This window comes from Rhinolophus sinicus, chromosome 8 (genome assembly GCF_057876585.1).
Source record: "Rhinolophus sinicus isolate RSI-liver-muscle chromosome 8, RSI-T2T, whole genome shotgun sequence".
Classification (NCBI taxonomy): Eukaryota; Metazoa; Chordata; class Mammalia; order Chiroptera; family Rhinolophidae; genus Rhinolophus; species Rhinolophus sinicus.
In genome coordinates, this window is record NC_142508.1 from 33,207,726 (window position 1) to 33,220,207 (window position 12,482).

Here is a 12,482-nt window from a genome sequence, read left to right on the forward strand (position 1 = left end):
AGGTGTGGTTTTAAGTGTTTTACTTATACTTACTTGTTGAAACCTTATAACATCCCCATGAGGTGGGTACCTTATCCGCATTTTCCAGGTGTGAAAACGGCACAGAGAGGTTAAGTCAATTGTCCAAAGCCACACAGCATTTAAGTGGCAGAGCTGTGATTAGAACCCAGGTATCTGGCTCCTGCAGCCTCACAGTTCACCAGCCCAGGGTGAAAAGTGTCAAAGGATGGTCACAGGCAAGCCCCAGGTCAGCACAGAGGAAAGAGGACTTTGTTCTGTCCAGAGCCCCAAAAGCTGGGTCAGGGATGACGGTCACCCCACATCTCGACCAGAAAGCTGAGGCATCATGGAGTGGATTCCCCAGCTGGGAATTGGTTTTCCTGTTGCTGGACCTTTGTCTGCAGGGAACTTTTCATCTGGTAGTGGAGCTGGACCCCAAGTGTAAGCTGGGCCCTGGGGCAGTGGCAGGGACTCAGCCACTTGGTCCTGGGGATGGATCCTGTTTCCAGGCCTGGTGGGTGTGTCTATGTAGGCAGAGTGGGCCTGGGTCTGGTCCCACCTGGGAGAGGCACCCCACTCCCCACTTCCTCAGCCACACCGGGGTAAGTAGGTGGTGTGAGCCCATGTGGTATGTCTGCTGGTCTCTGTATTTCTGTGGATGAGAACGGTGGGGTGTGGGGGAGGTTGTGTGTGTGTGTGTGTGTGTGTGTGTGCGTGTGTGTCTGTGCAAACATCCAGAGGCAGGGCTAGGCCTGGTCCCTCACTGTCCTTTCTTTCTGTATCTCTCTTCCCTCCTCAGCCGTATTGCCCCCCCCAGGCTCGGCCACTGTCTCCCAGTCACCATGGGCAGTGGAAGGATGGCAGTCTAGCTGCTGGCTGATGAGGCTCTGGTGAGTAGTGTCATACCCTGGTCCTTGTGGGTGGCTCAGGCTGGAGGCCAGAGAGTAGAATGAGCCTCTTCCTGCCCGAGTTCCCTCCAGGCCCTGTCACCTGGAGTGTGTGTGTGTGTGTGTGTGTGTGTGTATGTGTGTGTGTGTGTGTGTGTTGGTTGTGGTGGGGTTCAGTACAAGACAGCAAAGCCTAAACTTAGAGACAGACAAACATTGGTAAATGTTGATCCAATTGCTGGACACTTCAAGTGTTTTCAGCCTAAAAGTAGAGGAATATCACAAAATCAAATCACAAGCAGCAGGTTTATAATTCTGAAACCTACTGACTTGAAACAGAAGGTCCCCTCAAAATGGAAAAAATTTATCCACAACCAGTGAGGCTGGGTTAACCTCCACCATACACACAAATTTATAAAAATGGACATGAAAAGTGGAGAGCACCAAGAGGTCAGTGGGGGAAAGGGCATGGACATGCTGAAAACTCGAATCACATTTGAAAAGAATTTCTTTTACTTCTAATCAACAAAACATAAGGAAACAAACCGGTGTGACCCATTTCCCACTCTCCCATTAGCCAAGATCTCTGAGAAGGAGATCTGGGGATAATGGAGTCAAAAGGTCACTTTCACACTCCATGTGTCAGAAACCCTACTGGCTTTGCATAGCACTGGAGGGACCTGGGAGAAGGGTACACAGGATCTCTCTGTAATATTTCTAAAAACAGTGATCTCAAAATACACATTTAAACAACAATCTTAACAGCCATTGTCTGTTCTAACCTATAATTTCCCTTCTAAGACCTGATGGAAGGAAACCAAAATGCAGACGAATGTACCAATTAATATCCTAGTTGTGAAAAGTCATCCTCAGACAGGATTCAAGGTCCAAACACAGATCTGTCCTCAGGCAATTTCTCATTTATAGAAATGAGAACTGGGAAATGGTCCAGAAGTAAAAAAATCCGGCCTGGTAAAGCAATGGTGAAGCTGCCTACAGCAGCTTCCACAGGCACAGAGCAGAGGCATGCTGTTCACTCCGTCATCACGTATGGAACTCTGGGCTCAGCCTCCCCTTTTGGGAGAAGAGTGCCATAGAAAACCATAGGACTGGACTTATCTGCTATTTGCTTTCTTATTTCCTCTCCTTCCTTTCTTACTTACAAATATGATTGTTTAATACTATGCCTGGTTACCCGTTTGTTTAGCTCTGTGCTTCTTTCTTAGCTTTATTTACTTATCCATTGGTTTAATGTGCATGGACTCTATACACACAGTGTATGCATATGCCTTTATTTATTTATTTTTGGATTAAGAAGCTTGAATTTGATACACATGCACCACATTTATTAAAGCATTAGAATAATTGAAATTTGCTGCTGCAGCTGTCCAATCTGTTTAAATAATTATATGGGTGTCTTGTTGTGATAAAAGATTATCTAGAATTCTATTAAAGGCTGCATATGCCTTTAAATGTCTACAATTTATCTGCTGTGTTTCAAAGTATGGGACATGCCAGCTGCAGTGGGTACTGTTATCCCCACTGAACAGATGAAGAAATTGAGGCCCAAAGAGGCTGGTAGGTATGTCTCCCTGGAGGCTGATGTGCACCTGCTACCTCTGTTATGGGAGGGCTCATAGAAATCACGCAGCCGCTCACCAAGAGCAGAAAGAATGTATGAACAAACGCGTGGTGGTCTTTTCACACAACGGAGCGACCCATAGCAATGAGGACCAACAAGCCACATACTCAGTGATGTGGATGGGTATCAAAAACATCCTATAGAGGGAAGGACATACCACTGCATCTGGGAGCCTGCGGATAACCCTTTGTTGGACCGTCTGCAGAGAAGTTAGGTCACTAGATTTAGACCCAGGCAGCCTGGCCCCAGAGCTGGTGTTCTCAGCTCCTACATGTCACCGTCTTTGTGTGTTTAAAAACAAAAAAGAAAGAAAGAAAGAAAGAAAGAAAGAGAGAGAGAGAGAGAGAGAGAGAGAGAGAGAGAGAGAGAAAGAAAGAAAAGAAAATGTGGGGAGGGGCCTCAGGATGGGCTGCTTTAGCCCACAGGTATTTACTCCACAGAGAAGCATTGTAGTGTAGGGGTTCAGAGCATGACTCCACCCAGACCAGCTGCCTGCCTTTGAATGTCAATGCCACCACCTTCCTGCTGTGGGACTCTGTGCAAGTTAAGCCACTTCTCTGGGTCTCATCTGTACAATGGGGAAATTCATAGGGCCCACCTGATAGGGTTGTTGGGAGAATACAATGTGTGAATGTGTACCTGTGGCCTGGAATGGCACCCAGTGTGGCGGAAGTGTTCAGTCAGTGGTAGCTGCTATTCGCAACATTCATTATTACTTTTCTTGTGCCCTGGTGGGGTTTGGCCCTTGTGCAGAAGATGGTTGATGCCTAGACCTGAGACTGCTTGTCCTTGAGAGGCTGACCCTTGGCTGGCATCTGGGGACCTGGATTTCGGGAGAGTTCCCACTGTTCCATTGGGAGAGGATTCTGGTGGCTTTGCCCCGCACTTTGTCCCTTTGCTAATGGTTCTTTGTATCCCTTCCCTGTAATAAGTCACAGCTGTGAGTAGACTTTATCCTGCAATCCTCATTGAGAATCACTGAACCTGGGGTGTCTTTGGGGGCCCCGATATAGCCCTTAAACCCCGAACCAAATCAGACTCAGTCCTGTAAAGTGACGGTCATCATAATCACAGCCAATGTTCCTTGAGCACCTACTATGTGCCGGGAGCTGTGCTGGGGATGGGTGGGGGTTCTTCCCTGGGGTGACCCCCTGAAGCTGGCTCCCTGACCCCTCCCCTGCTCCTTCAGTCCAGGACCTGGGTAAACCAGGCATCTTTGTGGTGGCAGGAGTTGGTAACATTCAGAGATGTGGCGGTGGACTTCACCCAGCAGGAGTGGCAGCAGCTGGCGCCGGCTCAGAGGGCCCTGTACCAGGAAGTGATGCTGGAGAACTTAGAGAACTTAAGGAACCTGAGTTCCCGGGGTAAGGTGGGGCTCTGGGAGGTCCCTTTCCTGGTTCACAGCCCTAGCCTTCTCCTCTGTCCTCACATGGGGGAAAGGGCAAGGAAGCTTTCTGGGGTCCCTTTTATAAGAGTACCGATTCCCGTCATGATGGCTCCACCCTAATGACCTCCCCAAGGCTCCACCTCCAGATACATTACCTGGGGGTTAGGAGTTCAACACATGAATTTGGGGTGACGGAAGTCTGTAGCACCAGGCCTTAGTCTAGAGCCCTCGGGAAGTGCTTGAGGGGCTTCTCTGCATTCTCAACCTCCAGCCCTCATCTCTCCCAGCTCCGAGAGCAGGCGACGAGGGTTGAGTCCTGTTTTTTGTCTCTTTCAGATTTGGAGTCCAGGCCTGAGTGGGACCACCTAGCGGAATCTGTTCCTGCAGGAGCTCCCCGTGGGCTGGCCCTGGAAGAGCCCCGAGGTGGCTCCCCCTTGCGCTCTGCGTCCGGAAAGGCCGGAAGGCGGTCAGGAAGGGTCCCTAGAGCCCCCCCAGTCAGGAACTGCAGAAGGGAGGAGACCCCACAAGTGTGACCCGCAGAATCCCGATGGGGAGAGCCCCGGGAGAGCCTCCGGGGGCGGCAAGGAGCCCTGCGTGTGCGGCGAGTGTGGGGATACCTCCGCGCGGGGCGCCGCGCTGGCGCAGCACCACGGCGAACATGCCCAGGACAAGCCGTTTGCGTGTGCGGAGTGCGGGAGGCGCTTCGGGTGGAATGCCACGCTAGCTTTGCACCGGTGCGTCCACACCCGCGAGAAGCCGTTCGCGTGTGCCGAGTGCAGCAAGGCTTTCAGCCAGCGCGCCAACCTCACGGTGCACCGGCGCATCCACACAGGCGAGTGGCCCTTCAGCTGCGCGGAGTGCGGCCGCTCCTTCGTGCAAAACATGCAGCTGGTTGGGCACCACTGCACGCACACCGGCGAGCGGCCCTTCAAGTGCTACGACTGCGGCAAGGCCTTGGCGCAGAGCAAGACGCTGGTGGAGCACCAGAAGACGCACCCGGGGAGAGGGCGTTCGCGTACGACCATTGCGGGAAGCGCTTCCCAAAGTCATCCGCGCTGATCCTGCAGGAGAGGATCCACACCGGCGAGAGGCAAGGCCTTCCACCAGAACGTGCAGCTGGTCGTGCACCGGCGCCCCCACACGGGCGAGAAGCCCTCCCGGCGTGGCACCTGGGGGAAGTCCTACAGCCAGAAGGGCTACCTGACCGTGCACCAGCGCACCCACACCAGGGAGAGGCCCTTCGAGTGCCACGAGTGTGGCAAGACCTTCCGCCAGAAGGCGCACCTCTCCATCCATCTGCGGATCCACAAGGGCGAGAAGCCGTACCACTGCAGCGAGTGTGGGAGAACCTTCCGGAAGGTGTCCTTTTTGCTCCAGCATCAGGCATTCACAGTGACGAGAGGCCCTTCCAGTGTGGCGTGTGCGGCAAGGCCTTCGTGCGCAAGTCGACGCTTGTCCAGCACAGCCGAATACACACCGGGAGAAGCCCTACGTGTGCGCAGTGCGGGAAGGCCTTCGGACACCAGCCCACGCTGACAGCGCACCGGAGGATCCACACGGGAGAAGCCCTACGAGTGCAAGGCATGTGGCAAGGTCTTCAGGCGCATGGGGAATCTCACCTGCCACCAGAAGACCCACGTGGCTGAGGAGGTGCCCCCCCCCCCCCGGGGCACAGTGCGGGGAGACTGCCTTACCCCCACCCACATAACCCCCCAGATAACTGCCAACGGAGCCGTGGATAATGGGCCTGAGGTCGTGGTCAAGTTTCAGCCTTTACTTTCCTGAGAGGTACTTAGGGACATCATGAGATGCCCACAGGCTGGTGCCATGTTCCTCAGAATTCGGTGTGGACAGACAGCAGCACAGACAGCTTCAAGGCTGGACAACCATACAGGGCCCACTCACTTTCATGCTCTGCTGTCACCCTCTTGAAATTAATCTCTGAACCAAGGGCCCCATATTTTCGTTTTTCATCAGGCCCCTAAAATTGTTGTGGGTTCCAGTGGTAGAGATTGAATCAGGTGCGGGCAAACCACAGCCCACAGGGCCAGACCTGCTTTTGCGTGGCCTGAAAGGTAAGGGTGTTTTTACATTTTGGAAGGGTTATAAAATAAACTGAAAAGAATGTGAGACAGGTGGTGTGACCTGCAAAGCATAAAATATTTACGATTTGGCCCTTCTCAGAAAAAGCTTGCCAACCCTAGCCATCAACAAGCCGTTATTTGTGGGAATTCCATTCTTCTTGGAGAGCGCTGGCAAAGTCCCTGTGTGGTCTCATGATCCCTCTGTGCTTCCATCAAGGTAGGCTCCTCTGTGCTAAGTGGAGGGATTCTGGGATAGAAAGGCTCCATGTTTCTTCATCTCCAGGTGGCGCAGACAGACCAGCCACTGTCCTTGGTCCTGAATCCCACCTGCTTCAGGGCCACCGGGATCTGTGTGTCTGGCATTTATGGAGAATGAAATAAACGTGATTCTCTGTTCAGTGGCTGCTTGTTCACTACACGACCTGGGCGTCTCGTGCCAGGAAGGTTTGCCCATCGGGACCTTTTTGTAGCTTACTCTGTTCACTGTATTTGTTCACTCGGGCTGCCATGGCAAAATACCACAGACTGGGTGGCTTAAACAACAGACATATTTTTCTCACTGTTCTGGAGGCTGGAATTCTGAGGTCAGGGTGTCAGGAGGGTTGCTTTCTCCTGAGGCCTCTCTCCTTGGTTTGCAGATGGCCACCCTCTCACTGCCTTTTCACGCATTTGTCTAGTGCCCAGTGCACCCCTGGGGTCTCTCTTCTTATAAGGACACCAGTCACTGGATTAGGGCCCACGTATATGACCTCCTTTAACCTTAATTACCCCTTTTAAAAGCCCTATATCCAAATGCAGTCACATGTTGAAGTTACTGAGTGTTAAGATTTCAAGGTGTGAATTTGTGGGGAACACGTTCAATCTATGACATCCCCAAATGTCTAGAAATTTGACCTTTTATAACTGTAGCGATGTCTATGTGGTTTGGCAAGCATAAACTGAGCTCCCACTATGCATTTTGTTTCAGTGGCAGGGAGGGCCAGCGCCCCCCAAACGCCTCACTGTCCTACCTTCCTGGTGTGGTTGGTCCTGGGACGCAGCCATCCTGCCAGAGACCACATTTCCCACTTCCATCTAGGAGGGGGTGTAGACCGTACAGAAAGTGAGGGGAGGGATGATCCAGAAATGGTTGAGCCTTTGCCACTGCCCTTCTCGACCCCCCAGGCATCTCCAGAAGTGGTGGGTTGAAGCTGGCAGGGTTAGCTTGGATTCCTGAGTCACCCCATGGAGTAGACACTCCTGCTGATTGGCTGGAATAAAGCGCCAGGTCTGTGGGGTTTGTTACCGCATTCGGTCTGTGCTGACCCAGGTCTGTGACCTGACCCATCGTCTCCACCCCTGGCTGGAGGACAGGCATCATCCCCATGTAACAGACAAGGAGGTGCCGAGGAGCTCAGTCGATCACCACCTGGGAAGTGGCAGAACCACTGACTGAACCCAGGACCCACTGATCCCAGAGCCTGTGATTCTGCAGACTGCAGACCAGGTGTCGAATCAAATCTGTTTCTTCATGCAACTGTAGTTTGTGTGGCCTCACTGGGCCCACCCCAAATAACATTTCTTTAATAAATATGGGAATTTGGTGCTGTTTAGAAAACAGAGACATTGCACATAAGAAGTCTGGCCATCCACCTCCATGATCTCAAGCAAAATGCTCTAAGCCTTGATTTCCTCAGATGAAAATCTGGCTAATAGTGCTCTGAGTAATGATTAATTAGTTATTTATTAATTAACATTTTATGTATTATTTTATTATTCACAATAATAGAGCACCATCATTATATTTATTTGCTATTCATTATTGATAATAGAGCTCTATTATACTATCAATAGTAAAATAATAAGAAAAATATTACTAAGGGTGTGGTGAGGCATAATTGGATAATGTGCCTGCTTGACTGAAGCAGTTTATTTTCACAAGAATTCCACCTAGCATGGGGGGGAGGTACAGTGATTGGTCTGTGATCTAAGGCAGTATTGTTCTCCTGTAATTCTTCTTCTTTTTTTAACAGTCTTTTATTTATTTTTGTTTTTTCAGGACTTTATTGGGGAACAGTGTGTACTTCCAGGACTTTTTGCCAAGTCAAGTTGTTGTCCTTTCAATCTTAGTTGTGGAGGGTGCCGTTCAGCTTCAAATTGTTTTCTTTTCAGTCTTAGTTGTGGAGGGCACAGCTCAGCTCCAGGTCCAGTTGCCATTGCTAGTTGCAGGGGGTGCAGCCCACCATCCCTTGCGGGAGTCGAACCAGCAACCTTGTGGTTGAGAGGACGCGCTCCAACCAACTGAGCCATCTGGGAGGCAGCTCAGCTAAAGGTGCCATGTTCAATCTTAGTTGCAAGGGGCAGAGCCCACCATCCCTTGCAGGAGTTGAACTGGCAACCTTGTGGTTGAGAGCCCACTGGCCCATGTGGGAATCGAACCAGCAGCCTTCGAGAGTTAGGAGCTAGGAGCTCCAAGCACCAAAGCCACCGGGCCAGCCCCTTCTCCTGTAATTCTTAAACAGCCCTGCCTGAGAGGCTCCTGCTGTCTTACTGAGTTTCTGCAGGAGGGGCCTTCTCCCCATCCCTGAGGCTGTGGGTTGGGGCCCAGCCTCCTGGTGTAACCATTTCCAGGCCAGGAATCTGGGGCTGTGAGGGGCAGGTAGCCTGATATTCTGGGGCCGGTGCACTGAGTTCCTGGGGTTCCCACGGTTCCCATGGGTGGGACAGCAGCCAAATAGGAGTGTCCTGGGGCTGCTGCTTGGCCAAACGCTGGTGGGGAGCCTTCTCCAGGCACCCACAGAGGCCAGTGGGGAAGACAGGCTCAGGCTGGGACAATGGTGTGTTAACAGTGGCTTTTACTTTCTGATGCTTTGGCATTTTGGGGCCTTGCTGATCCTGGAGAGACTTCCCCTCCCAGGGCCGGCTAATTCCTAGAGATAGGAATCCACACAACTGTCTGTAAGCACACTTTTCAGATGCAAACCAAACCATCCAGAACCCACAGCCCACCCACCTCCTCTGTCTCACATTCCAGCCACTGTCCCCCTCCACCCACCCATCCTCCCTGGGCAGGTACCAGACAATTGTGGGCAGTCCCTATGTCCCAGAGCCCTGAGATCTGCCAATCTTAAGCCTGCTCACCCTGCCTCCCCATTCCCGGGGGCTGTGGGTAGGGGGCTGAGGGATCCAAGTGAGATCCAGGTCACCATGGAATATGTTCGGTCTGGAATGTAACGGGCTGGTGCCTGGGAAAGCCCACTGGCTTATTCATAATCCAGGCAGCTAGCATTTATGGAGTCCCTGCTGCTGATCCATTAATTCAAAAACACGTACAGAGCACTACTGTGCTCTTGTAAGTCCTCGGGAAACCAAGTGAGCCAAACTGACACGGTCCAAAGGTCGGTTCTCATTCTAATGAAGGAAACAGGTGACAAAGAAAGATCAGTATTCAGACAGCCTGCAGTCTGCACATTGGCGAAATATGAAGTGTGTGTGTGTGTGTGTGTGTGTGTGTGTGTGTGGTGGGGGGGAGGCTGCAATTTCAGAGTGTGATCGGAGAAGGAAATGTTTAAATACAAACCTTAAACAGACTGTCAGGGTGCTCCAGAGAAACAAGCTATATCTTCCTTTACACATATATCCTAATATATATCTTGTATAAATATCTTATTTATACATATATGTCCTATGTGTCTATATATATATGTATGTGTATATGTGTATATATATATATATATATATATATATACACACACACATATAAGTACATCTATTCAAGTATACTTATGTACTAGTATAAGTCCTAGAGATTTTGTTTATTTAAATTAGCTCCTGCAATTGTGGGTCTGGCAAGTCCGAAATCCATAGGGCAGGCCAGTAACCAGGAAACCAAGGTGGGAGTTGATGCTGTAATCCTAAACTAGAATTTTTTTCTTCTCTGGGAAACCTCAGTTCTTTACTCTTATGTCCTGCAACTGATTGAGTGAGGCCCACCCACATTAACGAAAATAATCTTTATAGTCAGCTGTTGGTAGATATTAGCTTCACAGCCAGCCCTGGACTCTGGTGTGATTAAATTACTGAGCACTAGAGCCCAGCCAAATTGACATGTAAAACTCACCATCACAGACCCTGAGGCTCAGAGAGGTTAGGAAACTTGCCCAAAGTCACACAGCAAGTACGGTCAGAGTCTGGGTCTGAACACAGTCTGGCTCCAGAGCCTCTGTTCTTACTGGCTCCATATCCTGCCCCTTTTTCTTTATTTATCGAATGAGGGCATCGTCCTTGGTTGTAGTAGTAAGAGTAAAGGCACGTACTCACTATGATCGATTATTGAGTATAGGTGACCCTTGAACAACACTGGTTTGAACTGCACAGCTCCACTTACATGCGGGGTTTTTTCAATAAATACAGTAAATGTATTTTTCTTATGATTTTCTTAATAACGTTAAGATGCAGCCCCACACTCCAATCCCAGCCCCCATCGCTGTGTGACCTTGCTCAGGTCTCTGAGCCTCTCTGAACCTCAGTTTCCCCATCCCTGATACGGATGGTGGGAAGAAAACACAACTGTCCTTGCACGCCTAGGCACTCAGTAACTGCTGTGATAAGGTTTTCCTTCCAACCCCCTTATGAAGAATGGCTTTGAACTTCCCACCAACCCTCCTGGTGCCTTTGGGGTGAATCCCACCCACCCGCCCAGTCGTGAACTGTCCCCCTCACTTCTTTCTGCCTCTGTCCACACGTCTGCTCCTGCCAGGCCTTCCTGACCACCCAACCTCAGAGTCTCAGGCCACACCTGGCTCGATGGCCCATATGTTATACTCACTTGCCTCATTTTGCCTGTCCCCTGGCACTAGAATGTAAGCTCCACCACAGAGGACCCTCACTTGCTTCTGTTTGGCACTGAGCCCCCACCACCAGCTTCTGGAACTGTTTCCAGGTACTTGGTAAATGCTGCTGGATGACTGGTCACTGGAGCCTCTGGGCACTCCCCCGGGCATGTTTCTGCCCGGTCTCAGTTACCCCCATCCTGTCCCAGCTTCCTAGGGATCAGGTGGCAATGAGTGACACAGGAGCTGACGTCCCTTCCCATCTCACCCCTTCTCTCCCTGTCCATTCCGAATTGAGGAGAGAGACCTGGGCAGGACGTGGAAGGTGCAGCAGAGAGTGTCACCTCAGGAGTAAGGCTGAAGATGCCAGCAGAAGGTGCACGCAGGACATGACTCAGGCGACAAGAAAAGGGAGCACAGGCAGGTGGAGACTGGCTGCTGGACAGGCCGTCGGAGATGTGGACCCTTAGCTCTCAGAAGTGCTTGGAAGGTTACAAACTTCCACGTGCTTATCTTATCGAATGACCCATGTCTCCTGCCCCTTCTCGAGAGAATGGGAGAGAGAAGGGAAGAGGGGTTTAGTTCTGTAGGTTTTTGTGTCACTGGGTCCACTTGTGACAGCAGCTTAGCTTTCACTGAGTAACCTATCCATAAACTCTCATTGTCCCCATTTTAAAGGTAAGGAAACCACAGCACACACAGGGGTTAGATGAAACATGCTCAGGGTCACAGCTGGGGCTCACCTTCTGTCCAACCTTTCACACGTGTCATCACTTACCATGAAGTCCTCGCATGTGCTGCTGTGGATTTCAGTCACTACCAAAGTTTATCATCTCTCCAGCCACCCCCCAGCAGGCAGCCCGGCTGACATGTTTTGATGACAGGAATGGACTGTGAAGATGAAGGCACAGTAGCCATGTCGGTACAACCAGACATGAGGTGGGACCTCTCAGCAAGTCTGGGCACCCTCTGGCCAGCCCCAGGGAACCCTGGCCTGTGGCCCTTTGCTGTCCCCACCCCATGGTTGGGTTGAGGGAGTACAGAAGACACAGGGGATGACCACAACAATGACGGGACTTCCCAAAGATAATGTCACATGCAGCAAGACCTCACTTTCAGGATGAAATCCAAGCAGCCATCTCATTTTAAATCATGTTAACCCCTCAGTGCTGCTTTCTCCATCTCCTCCCACCTCTCCCCGATTGCCATCTGGGTAGAATCAACTCCATACCCCGTCAAGGGTGTACAGCAGCTCTGGGCTGAGCTGGGGAGTCATTGCCCTTCCCTTTCCACAGCTGCTGTTTCAGGGACAAGGGCAGGACCCAGCCCTAAGCACATGGTACTTATGGGGTCCTGGAGATCAGTTCGTGGGTGAGCCAACAGAATGAAGCTTGGGGCTTTTTGTCAATGAGTGGAGGATGTGACAGAAATCGTGCCATCGAGAGGAGATTCTGGAGCCCACCCTGTAAAGATGAGGGAGGCCAGCTGAGGCAGAGACTGGCACACGAAAGGGAGCAGAGAGCCAGAGCTATGGTGCTGACGCCATGCCTGGATCAAACCCACCCTGATTCCCACACGGCTGCCAGACACGGGAAAATCTACCTGTCCTGTCCATGCGTGCCCAAGCGATGTTGTCCCCACTTACAACACAGGTGTGTTTACCGACATATA

General features: G+C 51.1%; 1 protein-coding gene across 1 annotated transcript; it reads left to right on the forward strand.

Moving 5' to 3' along the window:
* The first annotated feature begins 305 nt into the window (after positions 1–305).
* LOC148757478 (uncharacterized) lies at positions 306–4,984 on the forward strand. Its single transcript, XM_088800719.1, has 3 exons — positions 306–602; positions 3,719–3,898; positions 4,286–4,984. Exons 1-3 carry the CDS (start codon positions 306–308, stop codon positions 4,973–4,975), a joined length of 1,167 nt encoding a protein of 388 aa, XP_088656845.1. The 3' UTR covers positions 4,976–4,984.
* The last annotated feature ends 7,498 nt before the right edge of the window (positions 4,985–12,482 follow it).